The 18,590-nt window shown below is 44.1% G+C and overlaps 1 protein-coding gene across 1 annotated transcript; it reads left to right on the forward strand.

Annotated features, from left to right (window-relative positions):
- The first annotated feature begins 18 nt into the window (after nt 1–18).
- Nucleotides 19–18,401, forward strand: MORN2 (MORN repeat containing 2). Its single transcript, XM_075596427.1, has 5 exons — nt 19–165; nt 9,819–9,869; nt 11,081–11,187; nt 14,257–14,393; nt 17,675–18,401. Exons 1-5 carry the CDS (start codon nt 75–77, stop codon nt 17,775–17,777), a joined length of 489 nt encoding a protein of 162 aa, XP_075452542.1. The 5' UTR covers nt 19–74; the 3' UTR covers nt 17,778–18,401.
- Nucleotides 18,402–18,590: the final 189 nt, after the last annotated feature.

Genomic DNA, 18,590 nt, shown 5'->3' on the forward strand with positions numbered 1-18,590 from the left:
TCTCTCTCCTGACGTCACACCCCAGCTTCCTGCCCGGCCTCCGTGCTCTGTGATGGGTGGCGGATCTCGTCACCATGGTAACGCAGCGCGGCGTCCCCCAGCCTGCAGCAGCCTGGCAGCAGATGGAGGCGGCGTGGCCCGGTCTGGCCACGGAAGCCACGGAGGGTGAGAGAGCCGCCGCAGCCAGCAGTAGGGAGGGGATGTAAAGACATAGTAATAGCCATAAATACATAAGTATACAATAATGTATCATCATTATTATATAATACTAGCTGAGAGACCCGGCGTTGCCCGGGATGTAATGTTCCCGTTCCTCTCTCCCTCCTCCCCCCTCTCTCTGTTTGTCCCCCATTCACATCAATCCAGTCCCCCCCCCTCCCTCCCTCCTTTACAGCTTCATGTAGCGTGTGTGCGTCAGTCACTGTGTGTTTGCGCGCGCGTCAGTGAGTCTGAGGCAGAAACACAAACACACACAGACTGACTGACGCACACACAGTCAGTGTGTGCGTGTGTGTGTGCCTCAGTCAGTGTGTGCGTGCGTGTGTGCGTCAGTCAGGGTTTGTGTGCGCGTCAGTCAGTGTGTGCGTGCGGCAGTCAGTCAGTGTGTGTGCGCGTGCAGCAGTCAGTGTGTGTGTGTGTGGGGGTGTGTGCGCGTGCGGCAGTCAGTGTGTGTGTGTCAGTCGGTGTGTGTGTGTCAGTCGGTGTGTGTGTGTCAGTCGGTGTGTGTGTCAGTCAGTGTGTGTGTCAGTCAGTGTGTGTGTGTGTGTGTGCGCGCGTCAGTTAGTGTGTGTGTGTGAGTCAGTGTCAGTGTGTCAGTCAGTGTGTGTGTCAGTCAGTGTGTGTGCGCGCGTCATTTAGTGTGCGTGCGTCAGTCAGCGTGTGTGTGTGTCAGTAAGTTGTGTGTGTCAGTCAGTGTGTGGGAGGTGATGTGAGTGGAGCGCCGGGGAGGGGAGCACCAGGGAGGGGAGTCAGGGGAGGGGAGGCGTCAAAGGCAGGGGGGGGCGTCAAAGGCAGGGGGGGGCGTCAAAGGCAGGGGGGGGGCGTCAAAGTCAGGGGGGGGCGTCAAAGGCAGGGGGGGGCGTCAAAGGGAGGGGGGGGCGTCAAAATGAGGGGGGCATCAAAGGGAGAGGGGAGGGTGGCGTCAAAGGCAGGGGGGGTGGCGTCAAAGGCAGGGGGGGGGCACCTCAAAGGCATGGATTCCTCCCCCTGCATTTCCTCACCTAGCAGCATTAAGTCCCTGCCGCCCTCCTCCTGCTCCTCGGGGATGTTGAGCCATAGAGAGCGTGCTGTGGGAGGTGGGGGGTAGGGGGGGTGAGGGGGGGAGAAGTGGGGAGGGGGGGTGAGGGGGGGAGATGTGGGGAGGGGGGGAGAAGTGGGGAGGGGGGGGAGAAGTGGGGGGGGGGGAAGTGGGGGAGCGACACACGCGACATGTACCTGTAGTTCCGGGCACCGCCATCTTCTCACTGGGCGCCGCGAGGGAGGAAGGGGGTCCTTCCGGGCGCCGCCATCTGTTCCAGTTGGAGCGGCGGCGGGGAGGGAGAGAGGTGAGTTGTAGAGGCGAGGGGGAGAGAGACCTGGCGTTGCCCGTGAGTAAAATTTCCCGCTCCCTTCTCTCTCCGTGTTCCCCAGAGGGGAGGGACGAACAGTGGACAGGAGGGGGGGGGGGGGTGAACAGTGGACAGGAGGGTGTGGGGACGGACAGTGGACAGGAGGGGGGGGGACGGACAGTGGACAGGATGGGGGGACAGTGGACAGGAGGGACGGACAGTGGAAAGGAGGGGGGGACGGACAGTAGACAGGAGGGGGGGACAGTGGAAAGGAGGGGGGGGGGGACAGTAGACAGGAGGGGGGGACAGTGGACAGGAGGGACGGACAGTGGACAGGAGGGGGGGCAGTGGACAGGAGAGGGGGAGGGGGGGAGGTGGACAGGAGGGGGCAGTGGACAGGAAGGGGGGGCAGTGGACAGGAGGGGGGGCAGTGGTGGACAGGAGAGGGGGGGAGGTGGACAGGAGGGGGGGGAGGTGGACAGGAGGGGGGGGCGGTGGACAGGAAGGGGGGGCGGTGGACAGGAGGGGGGGGCGGTGGACAGGAGGGGGGGGCGGTGGACAGGAGGGGGGCAGTGGACAGGAGGGGGGGGCAGTGGACAGGAGGGGGGGCAGTGGACAGGAGGGGGGGCAGTGGACAGGAGGGGGGGCAGTGGACAGGAGGGGGGGCAGTGGACAGGAGGGGGGGGGGGGTAGTGGACAGGAGGGGGGGACAGTGGACAGGAGGGGGGGACAGTGGACAGGAGGGGGGGGCAGTGGACAGGAGGGTGGGTCAGTGGACAGGAGGGGGGGGACAGTGAGACACACACACATACACACACACACACACACACGTCTCAGTTGATGCGCCCTTTCTCAGTTCCGTTTGGCGCCGGAGGTGGGGGAGCGACACCTACCTGTACTTCCGTGCGCCGCCATCGTCTGACTCGGCGCCGCGAGGGAGGAAGGGGGTCCGCCATCTTACGCGCCGCGTGGCAGCTGCCTGTTCCCCCGCCGGGGGGGGGAGAGGTGATGCCGCTGGGGAAGGGGAGAGGTGATTTGGAGCGGGGAGGGGGGAGAGGTGATGCCGCTGGGGAGGGGGAGAGGTGATTTGGAGCGGGGAGGGGGAGAGGTGATTTGGAGCGGGGAGGGGGGAGAGGTGATTTGGAGCGGGGAGGGGGGAGAGGTGATTTGGAGCGGGGAGGGGGGAGAGGTGATTTGGAGCGGGGAGGGGGGAGAGGTGATTTGGAGCGGGGAGAGGTGATTTGGGGGGGGGGGGGAGGTGATTTGGAGCGGGGAGGGGGAGAGTTGAGTAGGTAAAGTAGGTAAAGGTATCGGTGATAATTGAATGCGGCAAGTAGTGAATATTTTCTTAGTTGACCGTAGCACATGTGAGTTGGTGTTGCGGCATGTAGGTAATGTAGTGAATATTTTATTACTTGACCGGAGCACATGTGAGTTGGTGTTGCGGCATGAAGTGGTACAGTGTTCCAGTGTGAGTAGGGTGTTGCGGGCATTTGAGGTAAAGGTAGCGTTGATTATTGAATGCGGCAAGTACTGAATATTGTATTAGTTGACCGGAGCACATGTGATTTGGTGTTGCGGGCAGCGGCCATTTTATAAAAGTATTGGTAAGTGCGTAGGTAATGTGCGGAGCGCACATGTCACTTGCTGTTGCTGCCATTTTAAAAACCAATATAAGAATTAAGTGCGTAGGTAAAGGTGGCGGTTATGATAGAAAGTGAAGTGGTAGAGTGTTCCAGTGTTGGTGTGCGGCCATTTGAAAGGCATTTTAAAGGTAGCGGTGATGATTTAATGCGGGAAGTACAGAATAATGTAGTAGTTGAGCGGATCAAGGTAATGTGCGGAGCGCACATGTGAGTTGCTGGTACGGCCATTTTATAAAAAGTGCGTAGGTTAAGCTGGCGGTTATGATTTGGCGGTTATGATTTAAAGTGTTTACACAGGATGGAGAAAGTGATAAAGTGATGGAGAAAGTGAGAAAGTGGGCATATTAATATGTAAAGTCTGTGCTGTGTGTATCATATACAAAAAGGGCAATGTTAAAGTGGCCATGTGGGCATATAGAAATATGTAAAGTGTGTGTGTTGTGTGTGTATGATGGGATGACAGTAAGTGCGTAGGTAAAGTAAAGCTGGCGGTTATGATTTGAAGTGTTTACACAGGATGGAGAAAGTGAGAAAGTGGGCATTGTAGGAAGGGGAATTAGAAAGTGCTGCATTTTAAAGTGGCCATTGGAAAGTGGGCATATGTAAAGTGTTCATATACAAAAAGGGGAATGTTAAAGTGGACATATGAATATGTAGGAAGGGGAATTTGAAAGTGGTGCATTTCAAAGTGGCCATTGGAAAGTGGGAATGTTAAAGTGGGCATGTGGGCATATATAAAAATGTCAAGTGTGTGTTGTGTGTGTATGATGGGATGACAGTGGCCATTGGAAAGTGGGCATATGTAAAGTGTGTGTGTGTGTGTGTGCAGGGGAATTTGAAAGTGGTGCATTTCAAAGTGGTGCATTTAAAAGTGGCCATTGGAAAGTGGGCATATGTAAAGTGTTTATATACAAAAAGGGGAATGTTAAAGTGGGCATGTGGGCATATATAAAAATGTCATCTGTGTGTTGTGTGTGTATGATGGGATGACAGTGGCCATTGGAAAGTGGGCATATGTAAAGTGTGTGTGTGTGCACACAGGGGTGAGAGTGTCAGATGAACTTACCAAGGACTCTGCAGGGCATTGGTGTGTGTGTGTGTGTGTGTGTGTGTGTGTGTGTGTGTGTGTGTGTGTGTGTGTGTGTGTGTGTGTGTGTGTGTGTGTGTGTGTGTGTCTAAACACAGGGGTGAGAGTGCGAGATGAACTTACCAATGACTCTGCAGGGCTTCTTTGGGGGTATGCTGTCAGTGCAAGTGTGTGACAGTGAAGTAGGTGTGTGTGAGTGATGTCAGTGTAAGTTTTGGCCAATGACAGTCGTATGGGCGGTGTGTGTCACAGTGGGGCGTACCTCTTGGGCAATGACAGTCGTGCTGGCCACGGACCAATCACATTCACCGCAGCTAGTACCAACCTTTGATTTTATATATTAAGATTAACACATTCATTCTAATGCAATGATGATATTTAATACTTATTATTATTATATATTTATTATTATTATTACTATTATTATATTGTTATTATTATATATTTATTATTATTATTATTATTATTATTATTATGTTATTCATATTGGCATTATCTCTCTCTCTCTCTCTCTCTCTCTCTCTCTCTCTCTCTCTCTCTCTCTCTCTCTCTCTCTCTCTCTCTCTCTCTCTCTCTCTCAAGGTTCTTCAGTATTAGGTGATACCTTTTTTTATTTGGGTTAACAATTTATGTCATAGGACAATAATCGAAAGTTCTCCTCTCTTCCTCAGGTCAACAATACTGATTAAAAAAGGAATATGGCTAAAACAGTGTTTGGGAGATCAGGGGGGGGGGGACAACAGATATGTATTGTAGATAAGATGGGGTGAGAAAGTGTTTGAAGACATGGAAGGGTGACAAGTAACAGCATGGAGGGGGAAGGGGATGCTGTGGAGGGTGGGGAAGGTGTGGATAAGAAGAGAGACAGGCAGGATAATTACAAACAATTTTGATAGGGTGTGAGAAAACCCATGTCCGCATTAAGTCCTTTGGTTTTGGTGTCAAAGAGTCTTATCATTCTGAGTTCAAATGTTTTCCGTTCTTGGGTGCTTTTAAACATTCCATTGAGGATTTTGATTTTTAGATCATTTATGGAATGATCTGGTTGTGAGAAGTGATGTCCCACAGGTGAGCAGTATCTTCCTTCTTCGTGATGGAGTATAGAGTGTCTGTGCATATTCATTCTTCCTTGTAATTTTTGGCTGGTTTCCCCAATGTAGCATCCTTGGTCACATTTGTTGCATTGAATCATATAAACCAGCAATGCGCAAACTTTTTCAGTTGCGGCCCCCTTCCTGGGAGCCGCAGCGTTCGCGCCCCCCTCCCCCGAAGGCACGGCTTCAAATGACGTTACGGGTCACGTCATGTGACCCCACCACATCATTTGACGCGCAACGCGTGCCGTCACATGACCCCGCGGCGTCAAAGGAAGTCCCGGCTGCCCGAGGTAAGTGAGGGTACAGAGGCCTCACGCCTCCCCCGGCATTAAATTAAATGCCTGGGGGAAGAGCGTGAGGCCTCTGTAACACCCCGCGCCCCCTCTGCAAATTCTCCCGCCCCCCAGTTTGCGCACCGCTGATATAAACCACGTTCCTGGATGTGCAGCAGTATGGTCTTTTAACATTGAGTGTTCCATGGTTGTGACTGGCTGTGGGATCTTGGCACATATGTTTGCAGAGTTTGCAACGTGTGTTGTTGCACAGTACATAATTTCTCACAACCAGATCATTCCATAAATGATTTAAAAATGAAAATCCTCAATGGAATGTTTAAACCCACCCAAGAACAGGAAACATTTGAGCTCAGAATGATAAGACTCTTTGACACCAAAACAAAAGGACTTAATACGGATATGGGGTTTCTCACACACTATCATAATTATTTGTAATCATCCTGCCTGCCTCTCTTCTTATCCACACCTCCCCCCCCCCCCCAGCCCATCGCATCCCCTACCCCCTCCATGCTGTTCCTCGTACCATTCCATGTCTTCAAACACTTTCTCACCATACCTTATCTACAGTACATCTCTGTTGTTTTTTTCCCCCTGCTCTCCCCAACACTGTTTTAGCCATATTCCTTTGTTAATCAGTATTGCCGACCTGAGGAAGAGAGGAGAACTCTCGAAAGCTTGTCCTATGACATAAATTGTTAGCCCAAATAAAAAAGGCATCACCTAACACTGAAGAACTCATTTATTCTGCCCTATCACAACTGGACTAACATGGCTATTTCCATTTTATTTATATGTAATCAAAACAAATACTCAATACCGTTCTGTGGCTAACGAAATGCTTTTTTTGTGCGAGTTTTCGAGATACAGTGATCTCTTCTTCGGGTGGTGTTACAATGGATAAAGCAAGAAAAGATTTACTTTACGATGGCATACATCCAAGAGTTCTCAAGGAGTTAAGTTCAGTAATAGCCAAACCATTATATTTAATATTCAAGGACTCAATTTCCACAGGCTCAGTACCACAAGATTGGCGTAAAGCAGATGTGGTGCCTATATTTAAAAAGGGAGCTAGATCACAACTGGGGAATTACAGACCTGTAAGCCTGACTTCAATAGTTGGGAAACTACTTGAAGGTTTAATACGGGATAATATTCAGAAATACCTAATGGAAAACAAAATTGTTAGTAATAGTCAGTATGGATTTATGAAGGTTAGATCATGCCAAACTAACCTTATTTGTTTCTTTGAGGAGGTAAGTAGGAATTTGGATCAGGGTAACGCAGTTGATGTGGTCTACTTAGATTTTGCAAAGGCTTTTGATACGGTTTCACACAGGAGGTTGGTGTACAACATAAAGCAAATTGGACTCAGTAATAATATATGCCCCTAGAATGAAAACTGGTTGAAGGACAGACAACAGAGGGTGTTCATAAATGGAACTTTTTCAGGTTGGGCTAAAGTCGTGAGTGGAGTACCTCAGGGATCGGTACTGGGACCCCTGCTTTTTAACTTGTTTATTAATGACCTTGAGTTTGGCATCGAGAGCAAAGTCTACATCTTTGCTGATGATACTAAATTGTGTAAGGTAGTAGAATCAGAGCAGGATGTAATTTCTCTCCAGAAGGACTTGGGGACACTGGAAACGTGGGCAGGTAAATGGCAGATGAGGTTTAATACAGATAAATGTAAGGTTATACATTTGGGATGCAAGAATAAACAGGCGATTTACAAATTAAATGGGGATAAATTGGGGGAATCCTTGATGGAGAAGGATTTAGTAGTGCTTGTAGACAGCTGGCTTAGCAATAGTGCCCAATGTCATGCAGTAGCTGCAAAGGCAAACAAGATCTTATCTTGCATAAAACAGTCAATGGATGGAAGGGAAGTGAACATAATTATGCCCCTTTACAAAGCATTAGTAAGACCACACCTTGAATATGGAGTACAATTTTGGGCACCACTCCTTAGAAAATACATTCTGGAACTAGAGAGAGTGCAGAGAACGGCCACCAAATTAATAAAGGGGATGGACAATCTAACTTATGGGGAGAGGCTAGCTAAATTAGATTTATTTACCTTAGAAAAGAGGCGTCTATGGGCTATGATAACTATATACAAATATTTTCGGGACAATACAAGTAGCTTTCAAAAGAACTATTCATCACACGGGCAGTACAAAGGACTCAGGGGCATCCCTTAAGGTTGGAAGAAAGAAGATTTCATCAGCAACAAAGGAAAGCGTTCTTTACAGTAATGGCAGTTAAATTGTGGAATTCATTACCCATGGAGACTGTGATGGCAGATACAAAAGATTTGTTCAAAAAAAGGTTGGACATCTTTTTTAGAAAGGAAAGGTATACAGGGATATACCAAATAAGTATACATGGGAAGGATGTTGATCCAGGGATTAATCCGATTGCCAATTCTTGGAGTTAGGAAGGAATTTATTTTTCCCCATATGAGATATCATTGGATGATATGACACTGGGGATTTTTGTTTGCCTTCCTCTGGATCAATAAGTTAGTATAGATATAGGATAAAATATCTGTTGTCTAAATTTAGCATAGGTTGAACTTGAAGGACGTATGTCATTTTTCAACCTCATCTACTATGTAAGTATGTAACTATGTAACTTTAAAACAGCCTGGAATGTTATCTGTGGATGAAACCTATCCCTCCCCCCTGTGCAGTATGTGATTTATAACTTTAGGTGTTAAATGGTCTCTGAATGTTTGTGATGTAAGAGTGTGTGTATGTGTGTAAATATAAATGTATAAAGCGCCCACAGTGTATACAGCGCTTTACAAATGGGGTGTGTGGAGGGGGAGTGTATACCGTTGGTGTTGGTGGGTGTTGAAGGTGGGAGATTTGCGAGCACATACAACACACGATTCTCCCAACATCAAAAAAAAATATCTATCTATATATATAGCAACTGTAAATATTAGTGTATGCTCATTTGCATGTCTCCGACAGGTCTGCAACCCTGCCTTTCACCATTATCACCCAGCACACAGCACTTCCACTGCAGCAAGGGATTCTGGGAAATGACATGCAAATGAGCACACAGTGCCACCTTTTGTCTCAAGCTCACATTACATGAACAACCCTTAAACCAATGCATGCTGCTTTAAACATAGGCAGACATTCGCCCTTGCCACGAATGTGGCGTTTCTTTGCAGGCGCAGATATTCGCGGCTCAATCTCAAATCGGCACCTTCGCCTCTTTTTTGTTTTCCAATCAAAAACATTTGCATGCGCACCCCCTGCAAAGTTGCAAATACTTCCCTAGTCCCTACCTAGCCCCCAGCCCACCACACCCTGCTCCCTACCCTCTCTCACAATAATCTGAAGAATAGTGAGAAAGTGGGAGGCGCTTTGTGTGCGAAGCGAATGTCGAAACATATATAAAAACATCGTCGGATGTTTTGACATTCGCAGAAAGCGAGGGCGGGGTGAATATGACGGCAGATCTAAGCGTATTCGCCCACATTTTTAACTGCCAAATCCAAGGGCAAAGAATGGACGGTAAATCTAATATCGTTGAAAGCACCCGACTTTTCACACATGTCGCATACAAAGGTTCTGTTTAACAAGGGTCTAGAATTTGGTGGACTGAGGCCCGCCACCACTATTTTTATAAGGCACTTTTTTTACAATCACTGGTGAAAGAATGATTACAAGTGCATATGAAGTTTAGTCTTTGAGCTGCTTTGTACATTGCATTTGAAATGCTTTACGCCATCTTAAAAGAATAGGTGACGTCTTGTCTAAATAATAGTTATTTTGTGCTACGGATTGGCCAGATATTCCAAATCTCCAAACTTGGTGAATGTTAAATTCAGCGTATTTGTAATAGTCACTTAAATGTGTGCACGTTATTTCAAAACCACAGAGAATAGAAGTTAGTGCTGCAGCACCACATATAATAATAATAATACGACATTTTCTTACATTTTTGCAGCTTTCATGCACTAGAACTCTAGAAGTATAGTGCTAGACTCACACACCTCCCTTGGCTACTTGTATGTGTAAAGTATACGTTTAAAGTGTTTTGTGCTCCTCATGGTCGGAAAGATATATGAAGACACGGTATGAGAAATGTAGTGCACGCCTCATACTTTTTTCGTTTGTTTTGCACAGCCCCTGAAATCTTCCAGATATCATTTGTGTTCCCAAATGGAGACAGATATGGTAAGATACCCTGACCGTTGAACCTTTTTTGGGGGGATGATGATGCTGTAACTGTATACAAAACAATGGGAAATATGTAATAAGCACGGCAATAGGACCAGCTAAGCACACACTAGAAATGTCTGGATTTGCAGCCTTCCCACCAACAAAGTGACCTGTCTTCCCAGCTAAATGAAAAAGCAAGTAACAGAGAGACGTTATTTTACAGCTAATTATTTTAATTTAAATGGCCATTGTCAAGTCAGGTTTGAATATTTGAAATCCCTGTAATGTGTAGTCACACTTAGACTTAGCATTTTACCTTCCATATGACCTATTAGACATATTTACATTTAATTTACTCCGTTAGAATTTCTGTTATTTCTGCATTAAAATGATACACAAGAAAATAAAAATGGTACGTTTGAGAACTCTCTATAACACTAGCTCGGGAAACAGTTTTACAAGTTGACTAATTGCTAAGCAGGCACTAATATTGCTGTTGATGGAAAGTGTGAGACTTTACCCTTAGATAAAACTCTCACTGCTACTTTTTGTAGCACATGTGGTGATAATTTTATTGTATTGTATGCAACAAAAGACAGGGGTGCCCAATACTCCATCCAATTGACAAAACATATATGGTAAATAGTATAAAGTTTAAATACTTCAATAATAATAATAATAAACTTGGTTACTTAGTTTAACCCTTTGGCCAAAGCGTCGTAAGCCTGCATACCAAACGTCAAGGTATAACCAAAAATGCAGATCCTACACTACACTGTCAACCCTTCCTTTGTATTGTATGTCTTTATTTATATAGCGCCATTAATGTACATAGCGCTTCACAGTAGTAATACACGGGGTAATCATATAAATAACAGATAATATAAATAACAGGTCATGGGAATAAGTGCTTCAGACATAAAAGTAACATTAAGGAAGAGGAGTCCCTGCTCCGAGGAGCTTACAATCTAATTGGTAGGTAAGTAGGAAGAATGTACAGAGACAGTAGGAGGGCATTCTGGTAAGTGCATCTGCAGGGGGCCAATCTTGATGTATCATGTGTCCATTGTTATCCACAGCTACTCATACAGTATGCTTCTTTAAGCAAGTGGGTCTTAAGGTGGGTCTTAAAGGTGGATAGAGAGGGTGCTAGTCGGGTATTGAGGGGATGGGCATTCCAGAGGTGCGGTGCAGAGTATAACGCCGGCACTTCTGTCTCACTTCAGACGGCGAGTGTACCAGGACACCATCAGGGTCACTGGAGAGAAATGGAACAGGAGTTCATACCAGTCCAAACGGAGTTACCTACTCAGGGTCCTGGAAGGATGACAGGGTAACAACGTTTGCTTCTTGGGGGAGATTAATTTGATTGCTTCAGTGGAAAACTGCTTGCACTCAGGAATCCTGATTGTTGCATAGGAACATATAGTTTTACACCCCTAAAGTCACCAAGCTGCTTCAATAGAAAGACAATAGCCTATGTTTACTAAGCGGTGCGATTCCATAAACACCTTGTGGCAGGATAAAGCTGCAGTACAGTCTTTTTTTATTTATTTTTTTACTTCAATAGTTTCATGTGGGCAATCTCTAATTTCCTAAAGAACTGCATAGCTGCCGGTCAATTCGTTCTCCGTCTATTGATCGGCAAAGTTTGGCGACATCTTTAAATATGGGGAATGTAAATCGTTGCTATAGGAACAAGCATGCTTGTTAAAATAGAATACAAGAAAATAGGTCTTTCAAAGTTGTTTTTTTTTAAAACAGAAAATGCTAAAAGTATTTTTTCTTACTACAGAACTGATTTATTTAAAAAAAACACACATGCAGGATATTGCCTGAACTGCAGCTTTAACTTAAATGGGCCCTTTAGCTGTCACCTGGATCCAGCATGTGTTTTATGAAGCAGCTCCGCTTAGGGGGGATATTCTAGTAGCTGCGAGTTAGATCTTATAAAACTGCACGGATTGACATGGTCATAAGTCGTGGATTCAAACTAGCCAAAAATCAGTATTCTGTATGGTAAAATCGCATAATTTAAACCGCGTTTGTAAAAAGAGACAAACTGCACGGGTTAACGGAGGAGAAGGAGGAAGAGTTCCCATTTAGTAGTGTCTCCAGATGTATATATGTTCCCTCAAACCTCCCTCCAAATAAATTAGGGAGAGATGCCTGTGCTGAAAAAGGCACACACCCGGGGTACCCTAAGACAGTGGCGTAAGAACATTTTTTGGTCTCCCTGCTATTTTTTTTAAAGAACCCCCCAAATTAAAAACGCAAAATAAATCTAGAGTTTTCACAGGGTACCCGTATCAGTGGCCCCCGCCCCTCCTCAAACCTTGCTCTCACCCCCCTATATTTCTCTGTCCCCCTCTCCACTCCCGCTCTATTTCTCTCCCCTCCACTGTCCCCCCTCTCCCCCTTTTTTACTCTTCCTCACAACCCCCCCCCACACACACACAATCCCCCCCACACACAATCCCCCTCACACACAAATACCCACATCTACACACACATACACAAATAACCCCCCTACACACACAACACAAATAACCCCCCCTCCACACACACATAAATAACCCCCCTCCACACACATATACACACACATACACAAACACAAATACCCCCCCTTCACACACAGAAACAACCCCCCTCAACACACACACACACACACACACACACATAACCCCCTCCACACACATACACACACAAATACCCCTCCTTCAACACACACACACACACAACCCCATACATACACATACACACACAAACACACACAAACACAAATAAACCCCCTTCCACACACAGACACAAGCCCCCTCCACACACAGACACACACACACACACACACACACACACACAAATAACCCCCCTCCACACACACACACAACCCCCCATCCACACACGCAGACAAACATAACCCCGCCTCCACACACACATAACCCCCCTCCACACACACACAAACACAACCCCCTTCCACACAGACACAAATAACCCCCCTCCACACGCACACAACCCCCCTAACACACACACAACCCCCCTCCATACACATACACACACAAATAACCCCCAACCACACACATACACACATAACCCTCCTTCCACACACACAAATAACCCTCTCCACACACACAAATAACCCCCCTACACACACACACACACACACACACACACACACACACCCTCCACAAACACACACAAACCCCCCTCCACACACACATACACAAATAACCCCCCTCCACACACACACACACAAATAACCTGCCTCCACACACATAAACAAATAAACCACCACTACACACACACAACCCCCCTAACACACACACACACACACACACACACACACACACACACACACACACACACACACACACACACACACACACACACACACACACACACACCCCTCCATACACATACACACAAATAACCCCCTCCACAAACACACACAAATAACACCCCTACACACACACACACAAATAACACCCCTACACACACACACACACACACACACACACACACACACACACACACACACACACACACACACACACACACACACACACACACACACACACACACACACACACACACATAACCCTCCTTCCACACACACACAAATAACCCCCCTCCACACACACACACAAATAACCCCCCTCCACAAACACACACAAATAACACCCCTACACACACACACACACACACACACACACACACACACACGCACATAACCCCCCTCCACACACACACATACACAAATAACCCCCCTCCACACACACACACACAAATAACCCCCCTCCACACACATAAACAAATAACCCACCACAACACACACACAAATAGCCCACCTTATTTCCAGGGAACCTGTAACTGAGACCTAGGGTGACCAGATATTCACAAGTAGAAACTGGGACCCATTACAAAATTATTTATGAAACAAATGACATTGCTTAAAAATAAATATCATAATGGTACAGTATTTGTCTAATAACATCCCCATTTATGCTGTATTGTTGATTTATTTCAGTTTTCTAACATAACACAAACTTTCGAGTGCAGCAAAATGAGGGGTTGGTTTATATTAATACATTCTTTAATTAGAGTTTACCAAGGTATATTCTTTGATATGATCAATCGCATAAAAACATGCAGTGTCTATTTTTACGGTTTTAATACTTTTAAGTGAGGATGTATCGGGAAAAGCTAAAAAGCGGGATATTTTAATGAGTTTGATAAAATTATCGGGACACCGGAATGTTTAATGAAACTCCAGGACTGTCCCAGCTAACCTGGGACGTATGGTCACCCTAGTGAGCCCATATTATCATATTGTATAAATGGAATGTTTGTCAACATTTTTATCAACATCCCCTGGCAGACTTAGTATCCCCACTGTTTAACACAGATGAGTGGCCCTGGAAAACTCGAGCATCCTTCAGGAGCCGTTTATGAAGGAGAGTTCACTGACAACAAGTTTCATGGGAAAGGTATTTACATATTTCCCAATGGAGCCAAATATATAGGGAACTTCGACGAGAACAAGTAAGTCAAAGACCAAAGTCATTTTTATAACACGGCGCATGTGTTGTACACTTGTTTGAAATGTCTAAATCCCTTTACTTATAATTGCCAGGGTTGTTTTGTGGGGATAATTGAGAGGAATTGAATTCTGACACTTTGTTTATGGGAAATGATATAGTGATTATGAAATTAAAAGAATGGGGCTAGAATACTAACTGAGAGTGGGGAAAGTGTTTTTCTATCATGTTTACCTATTTAATTCTGAGTTAGTTAATGTATTTCAGATACAAATTATACTTTCTTTGATTAAGGTTCTGGTACATTTATCTTTCCAATAACAGAACTATAAATGCCACTTAGACACCTGCTAAAATAGTGCACATGAAACCATAATTCAACATTTTTGGGTAAACTCACCCAATATATTATTTTTTATATGTCACTATATTTTCAGCAATGTGACCATGTATTGAAACAAAAACAGAAAGCTAACACACATTCCCTTTTCGTTATAAAGTGTTTTTTTTTGTTTAAATGCATAAAGCCTGTCTTGTTTTCATTAAACCTTTGTGATTTCTAAATTATTGTTTTTAATGCTCCGTCAAGCCAATGAATTAACATTATTAGTCATTTTTTCTTTTTCAGTTCAAAAGAAGGGGTTTATTACTTGGTATGGTCATAAAAAAAAGCTTTTTAAAGTGCAAGATTTCAGCACTGTCAGGTGCCTTCTTCAGGCTTGGTAACATTGTGTCTTCTGTGTCATTCTCTGTCCACTGTCACACTGCTTTCTCTTTCATAGCAGAGTAAGAAGGGTGAGTAGCCGTGTTCATCCTTTCTTCTATGTAGTAAAATTACAAAGGAGGTAGGTAATTGATAAGTTACACGTTTTCGAACCTCACAGGGTTCTTCAAGTATCAGCTACTCGATGAACGTACCTGATGAAGAACCCTGTGGGGTTTGAAAGCTTATAAATGATCAACTATCAGTTGGTCCAATAAAAGTTATCACACTATCTACTCCCTCTCCCTCCTTTGTTATTTTACTACTTTTTTTTTGCCCTCTCTGCCCTCCAGAGGGAGTGACTTCTCCCGTCACATTACTCTTAACAATTTTTCAGGTGAATCTATTTGCCCCCCTTTCATACCCTGTCTGTTCATTCACTACTCCCTCTGCCATTCCTTCTCTACCTCATCTGCCTTAGATTGTTATCTTGGGTTTTACATCTCTGTAAATCCGTAGTGGGATCTCTGTAAATCAGTAGTGGGATCTCTGTAAATCAGTAGTGGGATCTCTGTAAATCAGTAGTGGGATCTCTGTAAATCCGTAGTCGGATCTCTGTAAATCAGTAGTGGGATCTCTGTAAATCAGTAGTGGGATCTCTGTAAATCAGTAGTGGGATCGGAGGAAGACAGTAGAACCCTCGGAAGCTTGTCCTATAATATCAATTTTTAGTCCAAATAAAAAAATATCACCTAATAGTGCAGTACTAATTTATTCTGCAATATTGCAACTAGACTAATACGGCTATTTCTATTTAATTCCTCCTTTCTTAAACGGTTCTAGAGAATCTAATGGCAAAACGTCAGAACTGCAATTTTTCACATTTGTCAATTTATTAATAAAGTATAAGAAAATGCTGATGTAACTAAAAAACCTATAAAGTGTATATGTATTATAAAATTAAGGGTAAAAAAAACCTTTATGGTGTAATAAATATTGAATACACTAAATCAGCTACCGCTCCTGCCTATAGGGATAATGATGCAAATGCAAGATATACAATAAATGTATAGATATAATACCCCTATGGAATACCACAGTATATAATTCAATCAGAGTCCAGCTTGAAAATACATGTAATTTTGAATAATGTCCAATCAAAGAATATGAATGTAGGTACAGTATATGGGTAATGCTGCTTTCTTCGCCAGATCCAACCCGCAGGCCCAGATAGATACTATAGAAAAAGAAAAAAGCGCAAAACCCATAGTGTAGACTGTAGATTTAATTGATGAGCGTAAAACGGTTAAAAATCACTTACAGACGTAAGTTGATATAGGGCACATAAATATATGAGATGATCAGTTGGGAAGTCTCCGCCGTAACAACCGCAGGGTCATCATTCTCCTGTTGGCCTATTTTATAAAGTAGGCTCAACATATGCTTCAAGTACCGTGTTGCGTGAAACGCGTTGGAGGGTTCACACCTCCTTTTTTGTAATGTTTGATAGACAATAAATATTTTTACATTTTATTCACCTGTCTCCCTGGGCAGTGCGCTTTCTTGTGCATTTTTGGCATACTTTGTTGTTATTTATAAAGTGCCAACTTATCCCACAGTGGTGTTAAAGACAATCGAAATAAAGCACACAGGAAGTAATGCGTGCGTCTTACAACATTTTAAAGTACAACCTGTATAATAGTTAAGCAGGTCAGTGCTCCCGGAAGCTCACGACCTTAAGGGAAAGGGAGAGTGGAGGCCAAATGTATTGTGAGGGACAGGGGCTGAAGGTTGGTTGTTGTGAAGCTAGCCACTCGGATAGCAAACGTTGGGCACCAAAAAAGTGAGGAACACTTACATTTTTTTATGCAAATCCATTTGTTTTATATAATAGACTGTAAAAATGCAAATGTTTGGGGGACTTGTTTTTTCATGACAACTGGTGCAGTTGTCTAAGCAAAAAGGCTTATACCACATGAGAACTATTTTTTTTCTTACCACAGATTGAAGGTGAAATAAGTGACACAAAGAGGTGCCCAATTTGATACATTTCATTAGTCTGTGCGTTAAAGTCTCCATATATCCTTCTAATAACAGTCCCAGAATTGCAAGATGGCGCACATGATTTGTAGCAAAAAACCTTGGTACATTGATGCCAGGGATCGCAACATTAAAATGACACACTCTTTGCGTCAATAGTGCTCCCAAATGTCCTTAGTGCATTGACCCCAATGATACATAACCACCTTAGAGTGACTTTGGCAGACTGAAGCAGATCAATTAATGAAAAAAGTAAACGAGTCTCGGATCATCGTCATATGTTCGGAAAGTGTTGTTCATTCACAGAATCCAACCAAATGAGAGTTAATTAACTAACCACAAAGTATGCTGCCAATTAAATACATTTAAAATATCATTTCAGTTTTTATGAATATACATTAATCTGTCACATGTAATGCAGTTTAAGAGCAGAATCTATTCAGCAGCAGAAATAGACATTTAGAACAGCAAATTAGAGCATTTCATGCATGAAGTGTGTGTCAAAGTGAATCAGGACTCACCCATGCTCTTTATTTTTACAGGATGGCGGGAGAAGGTGAATATGTGGATACAGAAGGACTGCAGTGGAAAGGAACATTTTACAATCACGCAGCACCAGGGCTGAAGTTAAAGTTGGAAATGTAGCTCTAATTAGATTTGTACTTATGGAAACTCATTCAGCGCTTGACCAGTCTGAAATTCTTTGTACTGTATCGCAATGCCCTCCAACACTGAAGCAGTAAAAGCAGACTTTTAGTAGACAGATTAATGTAGAAGTGGACTGCATCACAAGAATGATCAGATGAATAACAACTTCAGCCCGTATCCAGTGTTTAGCTGCTATATGTTTTAGGACATAGAACACATGGTAAAGCAGAATCTTGAGCAGCCTGGCTGAGAGAAATGTGGATGAGAGGTCTTTATTTGTCTGGAATTTCAATTTAATTAACGTTCGTGGTGTTGACCACCGGGTGGTCTTCATTTAGGACCACTTAATAAAGTAACATTTTCTATACCGAAGGCTCCAGTTAGTGGTCGCACTCACTACTCTTAAAAATGACATCGTATTTTGCCACAATGTTTTGGTGAACAATGTCCCCAAGCAGCAACAAGTGAAAGAAGACTCAACACAAGGGGTATCCTTCCTTAAACTGTGATAGTTTTGATCGGGTGTATTGTTGCCAACTAGATTAAATATACATAAATATATATTTATACACTATATTGTAAGCGCCACAAAATAAATTGTCATTCTTTATAACTAGTAAAGTGTCTTATTATGGATGAAAAGATTGTCCTACTGTTTGCAATGTTCTGACCAGACAAAGTATGATAATGTGTGTTATTTCATAGGAACCACAAGTTATATAAAAGGAAAGGCACTCATATGAAAACGGTCGGAAAAAGCACTTTCAGACATTTTCCATCAGCTGTATAACTGATATAAACAATAAGATA

The sequence above is a fragment of the Ascaphus truei genome, chromosome 4 (genome assembly GCF_040206685.1).
Source record: "Ascaphus truei isolate aAscTru1 chromosome 4, aAscTru1.hap1, whole genome shotgun sequence".
Lineage (NCBI taxonomy): Eukaryota > Metazoa > Chordata > Amphibia > Anura > Ascaphidae > Ascaphus > Ascaphus truei.

Bases quoted from the DNA above. Each gene is read 5' to 3' on its own strand.
- MORN2 (XM_075596427.1), top strand. From the start codon at position 75: ATGGTAACGCAGCGCGGCGTCCCCCAGCCTGCAGCAGCCTGGCAGCAG. The intron at 9,870-11,080 runs GTAAGATACCCT...GTCTCACTTCAG, and splicing joins CCCAAATGGAGACAGATATG to ACGGCGAGTGTACCAGGACA. The intron at 11,188-14,256 runs GTAACAACGTTT...TGTTTAACACAG, and splicing joins GGTCCTGGAAGGATGACAGG to ATGAGTGGCCCTGGAAAACT.